Here is a 20,813-nt window from a genome sequence, read left to right as displayed (position 1 = left end):
CGCACTTGGCAAATCCACACCAGGATCAACTCCCGCCTGGAAACCAATGTCCCCACAGTGGAAGGACGTGTGGATCCAGAATTAGCCTCAACAGTCACTTACGGATCCATTGTTAAAATCTTGTTTATGGAAGACAATCTTACTCGGTTACGAGGGATCGCCAAAGAAGAAGACAAAGAAGAGTTAAGAACATATTCGGTTGTACACAAACTAAAGGAAAAAACCCACTTTCTTCCCCTCTGCGTTCAGACCTCCACCCTGGAATGGGAACCTACAGCTGAATCTACACAGATATTTAAAAACGCTGTGAAAATGCTTTTAAAAAACCATTGTAAAATATACAGTACTGTATATGGAATTTGCCATTAACTCATCAGCGCCACCTAATGCCCCATTTGTACAATGCACTCAAAACACACTTAAAATGTTATGTCTGCAGCTCTGTAGCCAAGTCTTCATAAAAACTGACCACACGCAAAAGTATTTTGCAGCCCAGATGAGCCTGCAACCTCGTCTCCGCTTTTATTTCTACCTAGTTGCCAGCCAGACACCTGTTCCGCTGTCTCCCTGCTTTGCTTTTCCGCTACGGCTGCCTCCTCCCCCGCCCACCCCCCTCTTCCCCAAAGCCTCCTCTCTCAATTCCCTCGATGTTTGTTCGAAGTTCGCCATAAAAGGCCTCGGACCGGCGGCCTCGCCATTTCCTGGGAGACGGATCCCGTTTCGACTGGGCTCTGAACCAGAGCTCTTCTCCGGCTGCCTGGCCTGGGGGCTGAGAAACGGCTCTCCTGGAGAGGGGCTTCCCTCTCAAAGCATCTGGGAAATGGGCCATTACCTTCGGGGCAGCCGCCCCAGTGCCAAGAAATCCTGGGCCTGAAGTGGAAGAGCTTCCCAGAGCCTCAACCTCTTCCCCAGCAGTTGGTTTGCAAGAGGCTGTTTCGAAAAGGTGAGCCCAGATTCTCACAGGAGCTCAGATACAAGGAAGGAAAGGAGGGCGCTTTGCACATGCTCGAAAGGCGCCCTTTGCGTGGCCCTCCGCAGGACCTCGGCTCAGCTTCCGCAAGCAATTTTGCAAACATGACGACTTCTCCCTATAGACGGAAAGGAGACGGCTTTTGCAGAGTTGGGCTCAGCCAGGCAACCCCAAGGAGGAACAAAAGGCAGAGATCTGGTTGTGACAAGTTATGATTTTCGCGGGGCCTAAAAGTGCTTGCAGCGGCGAGGACCCGTTTCTACTGGGCTTTCATCTGGATATAAATGTAAGCAGCAGAAGCAAGCAGCACTGAGCTGGAATGCAAAGGCCGCTGTGCGAGGGAGCGCGAGAGCAGCCTCCAAAATACTCCGTCACCTAGTATTCTGTTTCCAGCTTCCTGCCATGCACTTTGCTTGCTGCTGGGCTGCAGTCGCCGCCATCTTTCCAATTATGAATCACAAGAATCGTAGAGTTGGAAGGGACCCCCAGCGCTCATCCAGTCCAACCCCTGCAATGCAGGAATCTCGTCTAAAGCATCCCCGACGGGTGGCCACCCAACCTCTGCTTAAAACCCTCCAAGGAAGGAGAGTCCGCCCCCTTCCGCCTCACGGTCAAACCAAAAGTTCTTCCTGATGTTTAGCCGGAATCTCTTCTTTCTCGGAACTGGAAGCTGTGGGTTCGAGTCCTGCCCTGCAGCTGCTGCTGCTACAACCTTGGGAACTCACTGCGTTTGAGCAGAGTTTGCTATTTCACTCGGAAGCCCACGTGTTTCGGCTGAGCCCAAGGCCCTGCATACTGGTTGCAATATCTCCTTGCTTCATTCCCACCTATGGTGGCTGGGAGGGTCCTGAATCCTTTCCTATGGGTCGGGCCGAGTCTTGGCTCGCCTGCCCCAGAGTGCCAGCGAGGGAGCTTTGTGTCCCTGGCCCAGGCACCCACTTCTGCCGGAAAGTTAAAAATGGAAACAAGTGCTTTTCTTTTCTTTAAAGACGCCAAGCTCCAAATAAGGTGCCGGCCGAGTGCTGGCGAGATTCCTCCCTTCTTATCGCTTGGAAAGGGTTGCCTGGCATGAGACCCACGGGAGGGGGGGGGGCAGCTACGTCAGCACAGCCAGGAGTTTAAAACCGTGCCCCCCGGTCGCCTGCCTGCTTGCCTGGCTGCCCTCTGTCCTAACTCTGTCCACAGAATCTCTCCCCGGAAGACGCCGACCCCCCAGCTGCAAAGATGGAGGCCATCAAGAAGAAAATGCAGATGTTGAAACTGGACAAGGAGAACGCCATCGACCGGGCAGAACAAGCCGAGGCGGACAAGAAGGCGGCAGAGGACAAGTGCAAACAGGTGAGGGGGCAGAAGACAGGTGAGGGGGCAACAGGCTTGGGGGGCCATGTGGGGGGAGAGGTGGGATCAAACTGCCCCATGAGGAGGTTTAATACATGCATTAATCGTCCGTGCTGCTGCTATGGTAGCATTGTTTTAATTTTGATTATGTGTTCCGTAGATTTATACGGAATGATCTTTATTGCTAAAAAGCTATAAGCCGCCGCAATTGGTCGCAATGCGTAGGATGCAAATAATTGATTTAAAACGACGACAACAGCAAACATACAAAAATGCAAAAAAAAAATCACTCTTGCGTAAGTTAAGCACCCCACTTCTCTCTCACACACACCCTTATGATACTTCTCTTGGTGCCTAGCTCTCAACTTCCTTGCAGCCGGGGCAAATTTTGCAACCTGTGAAAAATAATAAAGACATTCTCGCCAGCCGGCGAAATAAGAGATTTGCTCAAGGGAGGTCGGTTGGGAAGAGAGCCAAGGATGTAAATTGAGGAATTTTGTCTAGGGGGTGTATATAAAGGGCATGCAGATTTATATTCTGGTTTTATCCTGTGAACTGGCAGGGAGGTATATAAATTCAACGATATATTTTTTGGGGGGGGGGGGAGAATTGTAGGGTTGAAAGGACCCCAATGGGGGTGGGCTTGGATTCCTGCTCTTCTCAGAATGCTCCCCATCCCCCATTGCCTGCACTTTCCCCAGGGCGGTTCAGCCGCAGAATTATGCCCATTCTACAGACCATGCCACTGAGGCACAAACTGATAGGTGTCTTCAGAAGCAGCTTCTAATGGGTTTACTGTCAGGTAAGCCCCTGCTGGGGCTGAAATGGGGCCTGTTCACTCCTCCAAGACGCAGATTCTGGTCCGCAGGAACCCTCCATAGCTTCTTCTCGCTGCTTTTATCCTTTTTGAGTCTGGACAAGCAGAGCAGAGGCAGCCCAGCGATCTCACTGGTTCCCCCCGAATTTCCCCACACAACAGTGCTTGGTGGAAGGCTAGCTGCTTCCCTTCCTCATATTTCCCATGAAGGACAGATGAGCTCATGGCTGGATGTGATGGGCAGGATTAAGAGGCATTTATTTGCAGCTCTCGGCACCCAGGGAAGAGCACGGACAGCTCGCTACCTGGGTTTAAGGCTGACCTTTTGGGATCAGGTGCTGGCAAACTCTGGGTCCCAGGGGTGGTGAGGCCAGGCTGCCTCCTCTCTCCCGCTCCCTCTGTTCCCCCAGCGGCAGTTTAAGCCACTCCAGCTGGCACCAAAGGCCCAGGCTCAGCTGTCTCTCGGCCGTAGCCCCCCAAACCCAAAGCAGGGAGCGGCCCATTAACACACTGGGCAACCGCAGCACCTGTCAAATGGAGGAGAAAAATTTCTCCGATGAAAATAGTGACGTCCTATTCCATCCCCTCCAATGTTTCTCCCGTGAAAAGAGGGACGTCCTATTCCATCCCCTCCAACGTTTCTCCCGTGAAAATAGGGACATCCTATTCCATCCCCTCCAACGTTTCTCCCGTGAAAATAGGGACGTCCTATTCCATCCCCTCCAACATTTCTCCCATGAAAATAGGGACGTCCTATTCCATCCCCTCCAACATTTTCCCCATGAAAATAGGGACCTCCTATTCCATCCCCTCCAATGTTTCTCCCGTAAAAATAGGGATGTCCTATTCCATCCCCTCCAACATTTCTCCCATGAAAATAGGGACATCCTATTCCATCCCCTCCAACATTTCTCCCATGAAAATAGGGACGTCCTATTCCATCCGATCCAACATTTCTCCCGTGAAAATAGGGACGTCCTATTCCATCCCCTCCAACATTTCTCCCATGAAAATAGGGACGTCCTATTCCATCCCCTCCAACATTTTCCCCATGAAAATAGGGACCTCCTATTCCATCCCCTCCAACATTTCTCCCATGAAAATAGGGACGTCCTAAGGAAAAGTGGGTTCATATCAGAAACCAGGGCAGCTTCTGTAAATCTGGGGCTGTCCCTGGAAAATAGGGGCACTTGGAGGGTCTGCGGAAGGAGAAGGGCCATTATGGTGTTGGCTCAAGGCCAGGTGAGTGGGGAAGGGGACGAGTGAGAAGTAGCCTCAGGCTCCCCCGCCCGCCATCCCCCCCCCAAAAGAGAACATTGCAAAGGGCAGCACAGGTCGTTCTTTCCCACAGCCTGATAACTTTATCGCTGGCCAGCCACAAGATAAGGGGAGTGCTCTTCAGAACCAGGGAAACTGGCACTCAGCTCCGGCCTGGAATGATATAAATAGTTGCTTTGAGAAAGCAGGATGGATTTATAAGGGAAGGTGGGGGAGAGAGAGAGAGATAAAGCTCCGGAATACATTTTTGGGCTGCTTGGCCCAAGGAGCAAAGGGGTAGTTTTCCATAAGCGGTTGCAAGAGTGTATCACAATTTAATATTGAAATAAAACGCTGTTGTCTGACCCAACAAAGTACGGTAAGTCTGCCTTGTTGTGGTTTTTTCCTCTTGGTGTTTCCTTCTCCCCTGTGGAAGCAAGGAGTGCAACATTAAAAAAAAAAGATTCCTGGTGGATGGCAATTCTTGCTGCAGGCCAGCTTAGATCTGAGTCAAATGCACTAGGAATTTTTTCTTGGTTTACTGTAAAGAAAAACACCAAACGAAAAAACCCAGACATTTTGTCAGATTTTAAAAAATCCAAATTTAATCCTGAAAAAGAGGACGTGTCTGGGATATATAGGACATATGGCAACCCAACCCCCTATGTTTTTCTTCTTTGGCAATGCTTCGTAGCCGAGGAAGATTGTCTTCCATGAACACAGTCTTAACAGGTAGGTGGCCGTGTTGGTCTGGCGTAGTCGAAACAAAATAAAAAAAATTCCTTCCAGCAGCACCTTAAAGACCAACCAAGTTTTTATTTTGGTATGAGCTTTCGTGTGCATGCACACTTCTTCAGATACCACCACCCTTCTGAGTGATACCCCCTCCCCACCCTTTCCCTACATAAGCGCCTGGGGACTTCTGCATGCACACGAAAGCTCATCCCAAAATAAAAACTTAGTTGGTCTTTAAGGTGCTGCTGGAAGGAATTTTTTTATTTTGTTTCGACAGTCAACAGTGACTGTGGAGGCCAATTCTGGATCCACACGTCCTTCCACAGTGGGGACATAGGTTTCCGGGCAGGAGTTGATCCCGGTGAGGGTTTGCCAACCGTGCCTCCCTCTTAGCACATTTCTCCCTTGCATCCTGAGTTCGAGTGTCTTCAAAGCCCACAACACTTTTGGTCAAGGCTGTTCTCCAACTGCAGCGCTCGCAGGCCAGTGCTTCCCAATTGCCGGTGTTTATACTGCATTTTTAAAGATTTGCCTTGAGAGAGTCTTTGAACCTCTTTTGTTGAGTTTGGAATAGAGGCGTTGCTTTGGAAGACGATCATCGGGCGTCCGCACAACATGACCAGTCCAGAGAAGTTGCTGTGGAAGAAACATCGCTTAGACGCTGGAGATCTTTGCTTCTTCCAGGACACCGGCATTTGTCCGCCTGTCTTCCCAAGTGATGTGTATGTAATAATCTACAATATTATCTCTCCCTCTCTTTGGGCAGGTGGAGGATGAGCTGGTGACTCTGCAGAAGAAGCTCAAAGGCACCGAGGATGAGCTCGACAAATACTCTGAAGCCCTCAAGGATGCTCAGGAGAAGCTGGAGCAGGCGGACAAGAAAGCCACGGATGTACGTAGGCCGACCATGCCAAACTTGGGGCTGGGGGAGGGGCCCGCGAATGACTCTGGGGTTGCGGCGCTCATCTCGCTTTACTGGCCAAGGGAGCCGGCGTACATCTTCAAGGTCATGTGGCCAGCATGATAAAGCCGCTTCTGGCGAACCAGAGCAGCGCACGGAAACGCTGTTTACCTTCCCGCCAGAGTGGTACCTATTTATCTACTTGCACTTTGATGTGCTTTCGAACTGCTAGGTGGGCAGGAGCTGGGACTGAGCAACAGGAGTGTACTAGCTGCAATAGCTGATGGGTGCCAGTAGCGTAGGAAGACTGGGTAGGGTGGGGGAGATGGGGTGGCACTGGGGCTGTGGGGGGAGGGGCACCGTGGCTTTGGGTACCCCTCCCAAAGAAAGCTCAACAACTTTGGGCGGTTTCCCAAAGAAGGAAAGCTAAAAAAGCTTCGGACGACCTCCCTTAAAAAGTTCAACTGTGCTCGTGATGGGGGCTGAAGAAGAAATATAAAATGTATGTTGAGGGGGGCAGGTTGGTTGGGCCAAGACATTTGGAGAGCAGGGGGTGCCAGATGGAATAAAAGATGGGCTAAAATGCTGGCTGCAAGGATTAAGAAATCCAAGATTCAAGAGAAGAGGAGGGAGACTTTGGGGAATGGTTAAAGCAGGCATCCCCAAACTTTGGCCCTCCAGATGTTTTGGACTACAATTCCCATCTTCCCGGACCACTGGTCCTGTTAGCTAGGGATCATGGGAGTTGTAGGCCAAAACATCTGGAGGGCCACAGTTTGGGGATGCCTGCTTTAAAGAATTTAAAGAGGAGAACCAGGCATCTGAGCAGCAGCAAAATTAACTAGGAGGAGTGGAAGGATATTTTGAACAACTCAGGCTAGTAAAGAGGAATTCTAGAGGGGGACGGACGGACAGAATCTCAGCAAATGACTTTTGAGGATTTTTTTTGGGGGGGGGGGGCTACGCCCATGGCCACGGCGCCTTTCACCAGTGCGCCTCGGCTGGGGACCCAGGGCTTTCCAAAGCCCCTTTGGAGGAGCACTGCGGAATTTATTTATTTTTTTGGGGGGGCCTCTTGAAAATATTGGGGTGCCCTGCTCCCCCTAGATCCCCCCTGGCGAGCTACGTTGCCTTTAGCAGAGACACCTGCCGGCCCAGGTGAGCAGAGGGGGGGGGCTCCGTCCAGGGTTGCTTCCCTCAAACAGAGGGGGGGTCCCGTCTGATCGCTGGGGGCTCCCTGTCCCCTTAGCAGGAGCAGCAGCAGCACCGGCGCAGCAGCCCAGCCGGCTCTGCCCGCCCCGTCCCGGCTAGCGGACCTCGGAGGTGCCCTCGCTGCTTTGCGCGTCACGCCGAGGGGGCTGTCCTCGGGGTTGTCCCAGAGGTGGCCACGTCATGATGCGCCAGCGGTGCCGACGTCACGGCCCCTCCCCCGGCCCCTCCCCCTCCTCCCTCCCTCCCGACGCCGCTGCGCCCTCGCCACCCCGCACCGGACCGGAGAGGAGCCGCGCCCGCCCTTGGCTTCCCTTGGCCGTCGCTGCTGCTCCCTTGGCCGTTGGCGCCTCCACGTGTGTCGCCGGGTTCCGACGGGATGGCCGCCGCCACGGGCTCCCTGGAGGCGGTGAAGCGCAAGATCCAAGCGCTGCAGCAGGAGGCCGACGAGGCCGAGGACCGCGCCCAGATCCTGCAGCGCCAGCGCGACCAGGAGCGCGAGCTGCGCGAGAAAGTGAGCCGTCGGAAGGAGAGCCTCGGCCGGCAGGGCGCGGCGCAACTCCACCGCCGGGCTGGCTCCACTTTGCGCCTCTCTCCAACCTTTCTCTCTCCGCTCTCCTCCTCCTTTTTCTCCTCGCTCCTGCTGCCCCGGGACGCCCCGTCGGGGGAGAAGGGCGCGCCGTCGCTGCCGCCGCCGCCCGTTCCCCTCGCTTAGGATCGCCTTGCGCGGGAGCCGGGAAAGGGCGAGGAGCGCCCCCCGGGGGGAGCCCGGAGGATGAGGAGGAGGGAGAGCCTTAGCCGTCGAGGCTCCGCCCGACGCCTCTGCAAGATGCTCCCGGGCCGCGCGCCTCCTCTCGGCTCCTTCTGCGCCTCCTTCCCGCTGCGCCTGGATGCCTGGAGGAGGGGGGACCCCCGGGCCGGACCTCGATCCGAAGGGATGGGACACATCCTGCTCTCCTGCTTCTTCTCCTCCTCCTGCTGCTTTTTCTCTCCTACCTGTCCTCGCCTGGCGTCTTCCTCCTTCTCTTTCCGGGCCTTTCAGGGGCTGCCAGGTAGGAAGCAAGGGGAGAGGCCCCCCCCCCCAGGAGACCCGTTGACGCCATTTCCCACTGGCCATGGGTGGAAATGTGGGCACGGGGGGGGGGAACCCTAAAACTTAAACCATCCCCCCCTAGCCTCAGGAGCACCCAGTTAGCCAGAGCTGGAGAGAGAAGGTGGGTGGGGTTAGGGGGGTTCCCGGATTTTGTCCTTGCATCATCCAACTCCCAGTGGCTCAACCCCCCCTCGCCTCCCCCCTCTGTGTTTCCCCACAGGCAGAAGGGGAGGTGGCCGCTCTGAACCGCAGGATCCAGCTGGTGGAAGAGGAATTGGATCGGGCCCAGGAGCGTCTCGCTACCGCTTTGCAGAAGCTGGAGGAAGCGGAAAAGGCGGCTGACGAAAGCGAGAGGTACCTTCAACTTTGCACGTGGCGAAAGCGGCTTGCAGGGCAGGATCCGTAGCCCCACAGCAGCTGGGGCTGGCCAAAGTAGTAGTAGTAGTAATAGTAATACTGTAATAATAATAATTTTATTATTTGTACCCCACCACTCTGGGCGATTTCCAACACACACAAAAACATAATAATACACCAAGCATCAAAAACTTTCCTATACAGGGGGGGCTGCCTTCAGATATCTTCTAAAAGTTGACATCTGGTGGGAGGGAGTTCCACAGGGCAGGGGCCACTACCGAGAAGGCCCTCTGCCTGGTTCCCTGCAACCTCACTTATCGCAGGGAGGGGACCGCCGGAAGGCCCTGGGAGTTGGCCCTCCATGTCCGGGCTGGACGCTGGGGGTGGAGACACTCCTTCAGGTATACTGGGCTGTTTAGGGCTTTCAAGTTCAGTACCAACCCTTTGAATTGTGCTCAGAAACATCCCAGGAGCCAATGCAGGACCGGTGTTATATGATCTCGGCGGCCGCTCCCAGTCCCCAGTCTGGCTGCTGCATTCTGGATTAGTGGCAGTTTCTGGGTCACCTTCCAAGGTAGCCCCACGGAGAGTGCATGGCAGTAGTCCAAGTGGGAGATAACCGGAGCATGCACCACTCTGGCCGGACAGTCTGCGGGCAGGGAGGGTCTCAAATGAAGCTGGTAGACGCCCTTCCTGGTTGCAGAGTAGTTGGGGGGGGGCAAGGGAGTCTTCCCTCCCACCTTTGCACAATTTAGGATTTGTCCCCAGCCACGACTGTGGGAATGAGTAGACCCCGAAGTAGATGTCTCTCTATTCCAACCCATGGGCTCGATCTGGTCTCATCCGACAAGACAAAACGCCGACCCAAGGGCCTTGAGCGTTGCAGGTGGGGAAGGACGGGTGGGTGGGCGTTCAGAATGGCTCCCCTTGTGTCTCCAGAGGCATGAAGGTGATCGAAAACAGAGCCATGAAGGACGAGGAGAAAATGGAAATTCAGGAGATGCAGCTGAAGGAAGCCAAGCACATCGCAGAGGAGGCCGACCGCAAATATGAAGAGGTGAGTTGGGGGGGCTCTCCTGGGGGGGGAAGTGGTGGGGGCTGCGCAGGGCTAGCTTTGAATGCAGACCCGTCTAGCAGCAGCTAAAACGCCCCCTTTGGAGTTCCTTGCCGCAGGCAAAATGAACCTGAATCGTTCAAAAAAGCTAATCGTTAATTTTTTTAAAGGCATTTTCGAAACTAATTCTTAAGCAAAAATGGGTTCGTATTTTTTTTTTCATTCAGTGAGGTTATTTTTGTATGAAGAGGGAAAAAATTTTTCTGGAGTTTTAGAAGCGAGTTCCTAAATCTGTTCATATTTAAACAAACAGAAAGCGTACATCACTTTTGGGTTCAGGCAAAATCACGAAGAGAACAGGAAACATTCGAAAGCCCTAGAAAGAGACCAAGACGTAATGATAACAAGGTTTCCAAACTGAAGAGCAGGAATCAAAATTTTAGTAGAGAGAAAATAACAGATTTAATTGTATTATTTATCAATGAACGTTTCAGCAAAGTGTCTGCTGTAATTATGCTGAAGATTTGCCATTCCAGCAGAGACCTTCTCTGCCTTTCAATCTCAAGCCCCACAAATATCAATGTGATAGTCTGACAAACACCCTCCCCCCTTTAAAAGTCAGTATTTGATTCTCTTTAACGAGGATATATGGAAACAGGGAAGTGCTCAGCTGCATGAACGGAAAGCAGTGATACCAAATCTGAAGGTTCTGGCAAAATATAACTTCACCGGAACCTGAATCTTTGCATTTTTTTTTTATTTTTTTTTGCAACAGCAGAGACTGGGAGATAAATCGCTGGCTCTGCGATTTGGGCATTGCTCCTTGCAGAGCAAGCTGCAATCGTTAGATCAAGAGATAAAGTTGTGAGGTCACTTCCTGCAGCTCGGAGGGTAGCATCCGGCCTGGAGGCCAGGGGCATGTCAAAGCCCCCCCCCCCAATTTGGCGGCTTCCTGTGTTCCTATCTGGGTTTTGCAAATCTTTTCTTTCACGCCACGTGAAGTCTATGACCAGTGCCGGAGTTACGTATAAGCTAAACAAGCTATAGCTTAGGGCCCTGCTCTCTTGGGGGCCCCCAAAAAAATTCAAAGGGGAAAAAACACCTGGATGTACATTTCCCAAATATAATAAACCCAACATAGAGCAACTGTTTTTTTGTGTTACGTTGGCTCCTATATGTTATGTGCAAATGGCTTGAGATACCTATGAGGTCCATAAATGACCACCTAGCATTTTCCAACACAAAAAAACAGCGACCATTTGTTGTTGACAAAGGACAGCTGGACCTATAAAGGAGCTGAGGGCCACATCAAGCCTCAATCCGGCCCTGGGTCTATCCATGCCCCAGCTTGGAAGGTCAAGGATTATTATGGTGTGTGTTACAGGCTGCCCCCACGATTTCATAAACTGGTAGCCCCCTCCAATTCTGGGCTCCTTCTCTCCCATTTCGCCCTCTGAAACCGATGGGCTCCTTGCAAACTTTCAGATTTGTCTCCAGCCGACTGCTTTGCCATTGGGAGGAAATTCCTTTTGGGTCTTTCCTGCCCCTCTGTTTTTGGAGCCCTGCACGGCTCCTGGGGTTTCGCCTTCTCTGATCCGCCACGCTTCCTGCAGGTTGCCCGGAAACTGGTCATTCTGGAGGGAGAACTGGAAAGAGCAGAAGAACGGGCGGAGGTTTCCGAATTGTGAGTATCCCTTGGTGCATGTGAATGGAGCCACGAGGTTGCTTTTGAAAGAGATCTCTCTGGCGGTTTCCATTCAGTACCCCACTTGGGCGTGATCTCAGTGGGGTGGGTTTTTTTTGGCGGTGCCTCGATTTTAGTGGGACATGGGGGTTTCCAGGGATTGGGGGAGCAGGAGGCTAATGGGAATTAAGAGTCTGGGGGGGGCACAGATTGCCCCCACCTCTGCTCAGGGTCGTGGCAACTGGACCTGAATTCCCCACTTCAGCCCAGAGACTCTCTCGTTTGTGCGAATATTGGGATTCTGCAATAAATAAGGGAGTCGGCTCGCCCACCAAAGGCAGTGTTTGAAGTATATATATATATATATATATAAATAATTTTTCTATTGGATTGTAAAAAATATAAATGTACAACAAAGAACAACTCAAGATCCAAATATCGAGATAACTCTGAATTTCCCAACTCTCTCCCCCCCCCCAATTCCTTCCATGGGCCCTAATAATAATATTTACAACTGCATATCAATACTTACTCAAGCTTTTATCCCTCCAAATTATCCATATTTTCAATTATTTTACAAATGTGGTTAAAATCCTGCTGATGTTTTAACCTGCTTGCAATGGTCTCGTGAGCAGATTAAAAACTTTCCCCATTCTTGTCTTCTTGGTTTCTGAGCTTCCCAGTTAATTTTGCCATTTCAGCATAGCCCATCATTCTTCCCTGGTCAGGGTTATTTCTTCCTTCCATCTCTGGGCTACTAGCATCCGTGCGGCTGTTGTGGCGTACATAAACTCTCTTTTCTGGTCCTGTACCTATAATTCCTAATAAGAAGGCTTCTGGGGTTTTTTTTTATACAAAGGTTATTTTAAACTTTTTTAAATTATATATCATCTCCCAGAGAGAATTTAAAGCGGGGTAGGCAACCTAAGGCCTGTGGGCCGGATGTGGCCCAGTCGCCTTCTAAATCCGGTGTTGTGGCACTGTGGGTTAAACCACATTTGCCGATCAGAAGGTCGGTGGTTCGAATCCCTGCGATGGGGTGAGCTCCTGTTGCTCGGTCCCAGCTCCTGCCAACCTAGCAGTTCGAAAGCACGTCAAAGTGCAAGTAGATAAATAGGTACCACTCTGGCGGGAAGGTAAACGGTTTTTCCGTGTGCTGCTCTGGTTCGCCAGAAGCGGCTTTATCATGCTGGCCACATGACCTGGAAGCTGTACGCCGGCTCCCTCCGCCAATAAAGCGAGATGAGCGATGCAACCCCAGAGTCGTCCGCAACCGGACCTAATGGTTAGGGGTCCCTTTACCTTTAGGCAACCTAAGGCCCGGGGGCCGGATGTGGCCCAGTCGCCTTCTCAATCCGGCCCACGGACAGTCCGGGAATCAGGGTGTTTTTACATGGGTGGAATGTGTCCTTTTATTTAAAATGCATCTCTGGGTTATTTGTGGGGCATAGGAATTCATTCAAACCCCCCAATATATCTATCTCTATCTCTATCTCTATCTCTATCTCTATCTCTATCTCTATCTATCTATCTATCTATCTATCTATCTATCTATCTAATCCGGCCCCCCACAAGGTCTGAGGGACAGTGGACTGGCCCCCTGCTGAAAAAGGTTGCTGACCCCTGGTTTAAAGTTAAGGGGGCTTTTGAATGTGTTGTTAAACAAAGCGGGGGGGGGGAGACCCACCTGGGAGAGTGGGGGGGGGATGACAAGCGCTGACCTCCAGGCTGTATTTCGCCCCCTGGCAGGAAATGCGGTGACCTTGAAGAGGAACTAAAGAACGTCACCAACAACCTCAAGTCGCTTGAAGCTCAGTCGGAGAAGGTTGGTAGTAAGCCTTGGAAGAGGCTGGGATTGAAGAGGCGGACTTGGCAGGGCTGGCTGGGAAGGGGGGGGGTCTCTTCTCCCCAGCCCCCCCTCAAGCCCAACCTTGTTTGTGGAGAGCAGCCTCCTGCAGACAAGTTGGGGGGCATCGTGATCCTTGATGCTTCCCTGTTTTGGCTCTTGAAGAGGCAGCCCCGGGACGCTGCCCACCTCGGGGTGACTGGCGTGTGTGGGAATCTCGAGGTTGGCAGGAGAGGATATATTGATTAATATTACCCTTCCTAAGTTGCGCTAGCAAGTTTATTCACTTAGCAGAGTGCATTCCCCTTCTTACGCAGCAGAAAACTGGTTGCAGGGTCGTGTGAGTCTCTTAAGACTCTTGAAAGACCTACATTGGCTCCCAGTACGTTTCCGAGCACAATTCAAAGTGTTGGTGCTGACCTTGAAAGCCCGAAACTGCTTTGGCCCAGTAGACCTGAAGGAGCGTCTCCACCTCCATCATTCTGCCCGAACACTGAGGTCCAGCGCCGAGGGCCTTCTGGCGGTTCCCTCCCTGCGAGAAGTGAGGTTACAGGGAACCAGGCAGAGGGCCTTCTCGGTGGTGGCGCCCGCCCTGTGGAACGCCCTCCCACCAGAGGTCAAAGAGAAAAACAACTACCAGACTTTTAGAAGACATCTGAAGGCAGCCCTGTTTACGGAAGTTTTTAATGTTTGATGGATCACTGTATTTTAATATTTTGTTGGAAGCCGCCCAGAGTGGCAGGGGAAGCCCAGCCAGATGGGCAGGGTATAAATAATAAATTATTATTATATTATTATTATTATTAACAATTTAATCTGGCTTGCCCAGATTGAGATATGTTCTGTTATTCCTGGTGAGGCCCCTTTGAGCCCTCCTAAAAGAATAAAAGACCCCGCAGTCTTATTCATAAGTAACAAAAAGTAGTTTTGCTCACGATCAGCCTTTGGGCTTAAAGTTGCAAACATGTACAGACAGGTTTACCCCATAGGGGAGATATCCTGGGGGAACTTGTTGGCTGGCAGCCGGCAGTCCAGTCTAGGGGAATCAGGAATCAGGCAGGATGGAAAAGAAGGGAGGTGGCAGGCAGGGCCGGTGCTAGGGTTTTTTGCGCCCTATGCGAGATCACCTTCTGCCCCCCCATTAATAAAAAAATTAAATAAATAAAAATAAAAAATAGGGAAAATAAAAATAGAAAGTAGAAAAAATGGGAAAGTAGAAAAAATTAAAAAGTAGAAAAAATTAAAATAAAAATAAAAAGCAGCTGAGAGGCGCAGCGAGGTGGCCCCAGGCTCACACTCCCCGGAGCTTCGTGTGGGGAGCACGAGCCTGGGGCCACCTCCACTGCGGCTGTCATCTGTTCTCCGGAGGCACGCGCGCGCCTCAGGATAGCAGCCTGAAGCCGCTCAGGAGGTGACAGGCGCAGTGGAGGCACGACCCCAGGCAGCACCGGGGGGCGGTGGCGGGCAGACTGGCCAGCGCCCCCTCCATTTTGGCGCCCTAGGCAGCTGCCTAGTTCGCCTAAATGGATGCGCCGGCCCTGGAGGTGGCTGTGTGACTTGGCCTTTTAGCAGGTCTGGAAAGGTCACGCCCACCTACTAGTCACAAGCAAAGGAAAGATGCTCCAGCCAGGTGTAACAGGAAGTTCTGACTGGTTGGACCAACATCCCCTGCAGGACCGCTCTAGCAAAACAGGGAATGCTGTACTTGACTGCTTGAGTGGCTTACATCCCAAGAGCAAGAGCATCACGTTAGGGCAGGGAGGAGGAACCCAGAAGAGTGGTGTCCAAGCTCTTACAGTATATAGACTTTTAGGGCAGTGATGGCCCAACTTGGCCCTCCAGATGTTTGGGGACTACAGTTCCCATCATCCCTGACCACTGGTCCTGTTAGTTAGCGATGATGGGAGTTGTAGTCCCAAAACAGCTAGAGGGCCAAGTTGGGCCATCGCTGCGTTAGGGATTTGGCCCTGGGCGGCTCACGGTTATGGCCGGGGGGTTGCGTGGAACAGAAGCCCCCACTCCCCGCCATGAGGGCTTTGAGCTCTGCTGCGAAAGCAGATCATCATGGACTTCGGAGAGGAGGGTGGGCCAGGGAAAGGGAATGGGGGCTTGCAGCGGCGGTTTCAGCTGTTGCCCAGGATTTCCTAGGCATAATTGAGTCTGTTTTCGCCCTGTTTTTATAGTACTCTGAAAAGGAGGACAAGTACGAAGAGGAGATCAAGCTTCTGACCGACAAGCTGAAGGAGGTTAGGCTCCTGGGTGGCTGAGTTGGTTTTGGGGTGGGTTGGGGGGTCTCTGCTCAGTGGTCACGGCCCCCTTTTCTTGTCCCCTCGCCCCGTGTCTCTAGGCTGAAACGCGCGCCGAGTTTGCAGAGAGAACGGTTGCCAAACTGGAAAAGACGATCGATGACCTGGAAGGTATGAGGCTGTTGCGTATGAAGTGTGTGTGTGATTTAAGTTGCCAAGTTAGTTTCTATCGCTGCATGTTTGCGGTTAGCCCCAGGAAGTCCGTATCTGCCCCCTGAGCTGTGGCCGGACTCTCACCTCTGTGTGGTCAGGCTGAGAATGATGACCAGGAAGTCTTGGGGGTCACTTCAGTCCCTTGGTTCTCAAACTTAATCCGTTCCGGAAGTCCGTTCCAAAACCAAAGCGTTCCAAAACCAAGATGCGCTTTTCCCATAGAAAGTAGTGCAAAACGGATTAATCCATTCCAGACTTTTAAAAACATCCCCTAAAACAGCAACTTAACATGAATTTTACTATCTAGCGAGACCATTGATCCATAAAATGAAAGCAATCATCAATGTACTGTACTATAAAATAAATAAGACAGTATTGTAGATGAAAAAAATGGGAAAATTTTCTTCTTCTTCCCTGCACTGATGTTTGGATGGAGGGCTTTTATCCATTTCCGCAGTCGCACAATCAATCAGTAGCTGAACTGGGCTCCACGCAGTCATAAAAACAAATGAACCAAAAAGGCCTCAAGAACGGAAACTCAAAATAAAGAGCAAAAACCAAAGCCCCAAACAGAATCCATTCCGGAAGTCCGTTCGACTTCTGAAATGTTCGGAAACCAAGGCGCAGCTTCTGATTGGTGCAGGCACCCCGGAAACAATAGCCGACAGCCGCATTGGACATTCGGCTTCTAAAAATCGTTCAAAAACCGAAACACTTACTTCCGGGTTGTCGGAGTTTGAGAACCAAGGTACCACTGTATTGTCCTTTTTGCAAAATGACTGGGCTTTAACGCAGGTGGAAGTGTTCTGGACAAACTAATGCCTCTCTTATTGCTGAAATCTTTCTGAAAATCTCCTCTGGAATGTTTCTCTAGCCTTCTGTGTGTATTTTTTTAACGTTCCCTTTCCTCCCTTCTGTCTTTCCTCCTAACTTGCTCCTCTCGCTCTGTTTCTCTGCCCGGCAGACGAGCTGTACGCTCAAAAGCTGAAGTACAAAGCAATCAGCGAGGAGCTGGACCACGCTTTGAACGACATGACTTCCTTGTAGGAAGATAAATCGATCGGTGCGATCTCTCTACCGGCTCTCCTTCCCTGCCTAAGAACTTGCTGCCTCTGTGTGCCTTATCCACAAGTTTTCCACTCTTTTTTCCTGTCTTCTTTTTTTTCTGTAAAAACTTGCTTCCATTAAAAAACACCTAAAGTTCTTGTATTTCCTCTCTGCTTAATCATTTTCTCCGTTTCCTGTACGAAAGGCGTCTCTCCCTCTCAATTGCATCCCTATTATTAGCCGGTTTTCTGAGGTCTAAGGTGGCTTGAGTTAATAGTTTAAAACAATTACCGGTAATACAGAAAAGAAAGATTTAACAGCCCTCAAATGGACTAACTAGCCAAGCTGAAAGCTAGATGCAGGAAATGTCAGTTTGCTGTTCTGCTTTTAATTATTTCCTTGTTTTTATCCTGTATTTTATTCTGCAAACTGCCCTTTTGATGAAGGGTGGTAGACAAATCTAATAGATAAATTCAATATTACACCACAGCGCTAGATATTTTAGGGTGGGAGGGTGGCTGTGGTTTTTACCCGAATTTCCACAAACCCTCAAGAAAGAGGGCTTGTTTCTATCTGAGCCCAGCCCTTTTTTGTAGCTTGCCGGAGATCACGGATTCCAGAGACAAATACAGTGGTCCCTCGACTTACGAACTTAATCCGTTCCGAATGCACATTCGTAGGCGGAAAAGTTCGGAAGTCGAAACGCGGTTTTCCATAGGAAAAAAAATATTCAGAAAAATTCGTCAGTCGAAAAAACCGCATGTAAAAATTCGTAAGCCGAAAAAACAGCATTTAAAGGCGCCAACGGTTTCCGTTCAGATGTAGAAAAAATCGCAAGCGTTCGGCCATTTGTCCCGTTCGTAAGTCGAAACCTACATATGTCGAGTAATTTGTAAGTCGAGGGACCACTGTAGTCTTCTCCATCCAACCCATTGTCCGGGATGATGGTGGTGGGAATTAAACCGGGGGGGGGGCACATCTGGTTTCCTTCAATTTCATTAAAACTTATGCACCAGGCGTAAGAAAAGCGCTTGCCTGGGGAAAAGCTTATTCAGAGGGGTGGCTGCCTTGATAAAAAAAAACCCACAACTGGTCGGCTGCAACTAGAAGGTGGAATAGAGCCGTCCTAGTCAGACATACCCCTTGAAACGGGCGTCTTAAAAGAAACTTATCTCCCATTCATTCTCATCAGAAAAAGTTGCCCAGGCGAAGGAAGAGAACTTGACTTTGCACCGGACGCTGGATCAAACCCTCAGCGAGCTCGGCAGCATATAACCCCGCGCGGGGGAAAAAAAGCATCCGGACTTCGGGAAGCCGAAAGGATCCTGCGAAAAATAGCGGCTTCCTCTTTGAATCCCCTTCTCTCCTGCTCTCTCTCTCGTCTTCCCCACCTTTTAGATCACACAAAATGCCAACCTTCTCTTCCCCCTTTAAGCATTGAGGTTTTGGGCACCAACTGAATGTAGTTTTTTGTTGTTGTTGTTAGTAATCCTCTGCGGCAGGATGTTGCGAAACCGGGAAAGCTGCGCGCCAAGGCATCCGTTTCTCGCAGGGCTGCTCCAACGGTGCTAACTTCTCTCGATACTGGAAACGCACGTGTTTTGTGCAAAACCGAGGGGTGCGGGGAGCAGGGGCCCAGTTGAGGCGACAGGGAGACGGAGCTCTTGGCGGTAGTCGCAGCATTTTGTTTGCTGCTTTTCCCGCTGCCTGCAGTCGCAAAAGGGCGGGAAACTCTCTTGCAGAAGCACAAAGTTTATGCAGAAAGCCTGCACGTTCTGCAGGAAGACGGCTTTTTTCGCCGCCTTCCTCGTTTACAGAAAGTTCGTAGAACTGGAAGCTTACACATTCCATAGGAAGGCGAGATGTACTGGCTTCCTAGTTTACAGAACTGTGCCAAAATACTATTTCTTTGTGTATGTGTGTGTGTGTTTCGTCTCCTTGAACATCTTGAGAAGCAGACCAAAAAAAGAAGAAAAAAAGCAGGAGTCATTTCCCATTGGCCAATCTTAGGGTGCTCTGATGGGGAAATGGCGGATTCTGCACTTCTGTATTTATTATTATTATTTTGCAAGGAGGGTGGAAGGAAGGGAAACGGGCAACATGAATTCAATCACCCCATCCCGCTAAATGTATCCTGTTAACATGGCTATAGCATTTTTATTATTATTTTTAAGCTTTTCATCTAATAATAAAACCTTTTCCCCCCCAATACACATTTCCACTTTGTGGGGTATTTGTTAACATAATGAATCTAAACATTAGGAAGAACTTCCTGACAGTAAGAGCTGTTTGGCAGTGGGATTTGCTGCCAAGGAGTGTGGTGAAGTCTCCTTCTTTGGAGGTCTTTAAGCAGAGGCTTGACAGGCATATGTCAAGAATGCTTTGATGGTGTTTCCTGCTTGGCAGGGGGTTGGACTGGGTGGCCCTTGTGGTCTCTTCCAACTCTATGATTCTATGAATCAGGGCCGGATTTAGGTTTGATGAGGTCATCATGGGGCCCAGCTGTCCTTTGTCCACAACAAATTGTCGCTGTGCTTTGTGTTGAATGTATCCAAATGGTCGTTGATGGACCTAATAGGGATCTTAATCCATTTGCCCATGTGGCCATGCAACCAGTCCATGCAGAATGTAGGCACCCTATATATAGAAAGGAGCAGAGCAGTGATATTTGAGGGAGCAGGCTAGCAGGCAGGGCCCATGACTACAATCCGAGGAGCCTACACCACACAAAACACTGTTGCTGGATGTAGGTTTTATTTTATGTGTTTTTTATCTTATATTTTGGAAATGTACATCCAGGTTTTATTCCCCCCAAGAGAGGGGCGCTAAGCTATCACTTGTTTAGCTTATACGTAAATCCGGCACTGTAATGAATATAGATTTAGTGCTGGAATAAGAGGCGTTCCCTTCCCTGAACTGGACAGGGAGCAGCCGCAGCGGTCAAGGGAATGACAAACCGCTTGCTGTTGTTTTTTTTTGAAACTCTGGAGAGTTGGAGACATCCGGCCGGCCGGATCAGCTGCAGAACGAGAGGAACGACGTTTCTTTGGCATTTCAGACTCTTTCTAGGTCATCGGCAAATGCGTTTTGGTGGGGAGATGGGAGGAGAGGCTCTGCTGATCTCATCAGAAGGTGGTTCCACCCAGCGGGGTTGGCATTGCTGCTGGTGGAAAGTATTTTACGTAGGAAGCACGAGAGACTCGAGAAATGATTCCCAAATGCTGGGTATCTTCAGGCAATAAATGCTGCTGCAGCTGCCGTCTACCACAGCCTCCCTGGGGGGGAAAGGGATCCTCGATTTGTGTCCTTTTCAAGGTTCCGCTTACTGAATACATACCTCGGGTTACAGACGCTTCAGGTTGCGCATTTTTGGGTTGCGCACCATGCCGAACCCGGAATTACCAGAACGGGTTACTTCCGGGTTTCGGTGATCATGCATAGGCAGAGGTGCTATGCGCAGAAGTGCCGAATTGTGACCTGCGCATTGCAAACGTGCCTCCCGCACGGATCATGTTTGCAACCCGAGTGTCCACTGTAGTGCCAACAAGGCCCTCAGTGACTTTTGGAAGGCTTAAACAAGAATAAAACCACACCTGGCTTTGTTTTGGAGGCAGCTATCTGAGGCTGAGAGGGGATGCGGGTGGCGCTGTGCATTAAAGCACTCTTGGGCTTGCTGATCAAGAGGTTGGCGGTTTGAATCCCCGCGACGAGGTGAGCTCCCGTTGCTCGGTCCCAGCTCCTGCCAACCTAACAATTCAAAAGCACAGAGTGCAAGTAGATAACTAGGTACTGCTCTGGCGGGAAGGTAAACGGCGTTTCCGTGTGCTGCTCTGGTTCGCCAGAAGTGGCTTAGTCATCCTGGCCACATGACCCGGAAGCTGTACGCCAGCTCCCTCGGCCAGTAAAGCGAGATGAGTGCTGCAACCCCAGAGTCGGTCACGACTGGACCTAATGGTCAGGGGTCCCTTTACCTTTATTATTATTAATACTATTAATATTATTGAATTTGTTTATTGCCCTATATCTGCAGGTCTCAGGGCAGTCGA

The 20,813-nt window shown here is 50.8% G+C and overlaps 1 protein-coding gene across 6 annotated transcripts; it reads left to right on the top strand.

Moving 5' to 3' along the window:
* The first annotated feature begins 470 nt into the window (after positions 1-470).
* Positions 471-18,978, top strand: TPM4 (tropomyosin 4). 6 transcript variants are annotated; one of them, XM_088673110.1, is made up of 10 exons: positions 471-943; positions 2,156-2,308; positions 5,884-6,009; positions 8,541-8,674; positions 9,617-9,734; positions 11,345-11,415; positions 13,165-13,240; positions 15,445-15,507; positions 15,609-15,678; positions 16,685-18,978. In XM_088673110.1, the coding sequence occupies exons 2-10, from the start codon at positions 2,195-2,197 to the stop codon at positions 16,765-16,767; spliced, it is 855 nt and encodes a 284-aa protein (XP_088529236.1). In that variant the 5' UTR covers positions 471-943; positions 2,156-2,194; the 3' UTR covers positions 16,768-18,978. The 6 variants fall into 6 exon arrangements, with proteins under 6 accessions (XP_088529236.1, XP_088529235.1, XP_034972912.1 ...); XM_088673109.1 differs by having other exon boundaries at positions 687-943; positions 17,960-18,978; XM_035117021.3 differs by lacking the exon at positions 471-943 and having other exon boundaries at positions 2,118-2,308; positions 17,960-18,978.
* Positions 18,979-20,813: the final 1,835 nt, after the last annotated feature.

This window comes from Zootoca vivipara, chromosome 6, assembly GCF_965207765.1.
Source record: "Zootoca vivipara chromosome 6, rZooViv2.hap1.1, whole genome shotgun sequence".
In the NCBI taxonomy this organism is placed as follows: Eukaryota; Metazoa; Chordata; class Lepidosauria; order Squamata; family Lacertidae; genus Zootoca; species Zootoca vivipara.
Note: the sequence above shows the minus strand (reverse complement) of the source record. Positions and strands in the feature narration are given on the sequence as shown.

Coding starts and splice junctions, on each gene's coding strand:
- TPM4 (XM_088673110.1), top strand. CDS start 2,195: ATGGAGGCCATCAAGAAGAAAATGCAGATGTTGAAACTGGACAAGGAG. Junction 2,309..5,883: donor CAGAGGACAAGTGCAAACAG/GTGAGGGGGCAG, acceptor CTCTTTGGGCAG/GTGGAGGATGAGCTGGTGAC. Junction 8,675..9,616: donor GCGGCTGACGAAAGCGAGAG/GTACCTTCAACT, acceptor TTGTGTCTCCAG/AGGCATGAAGGTGATCGAAA.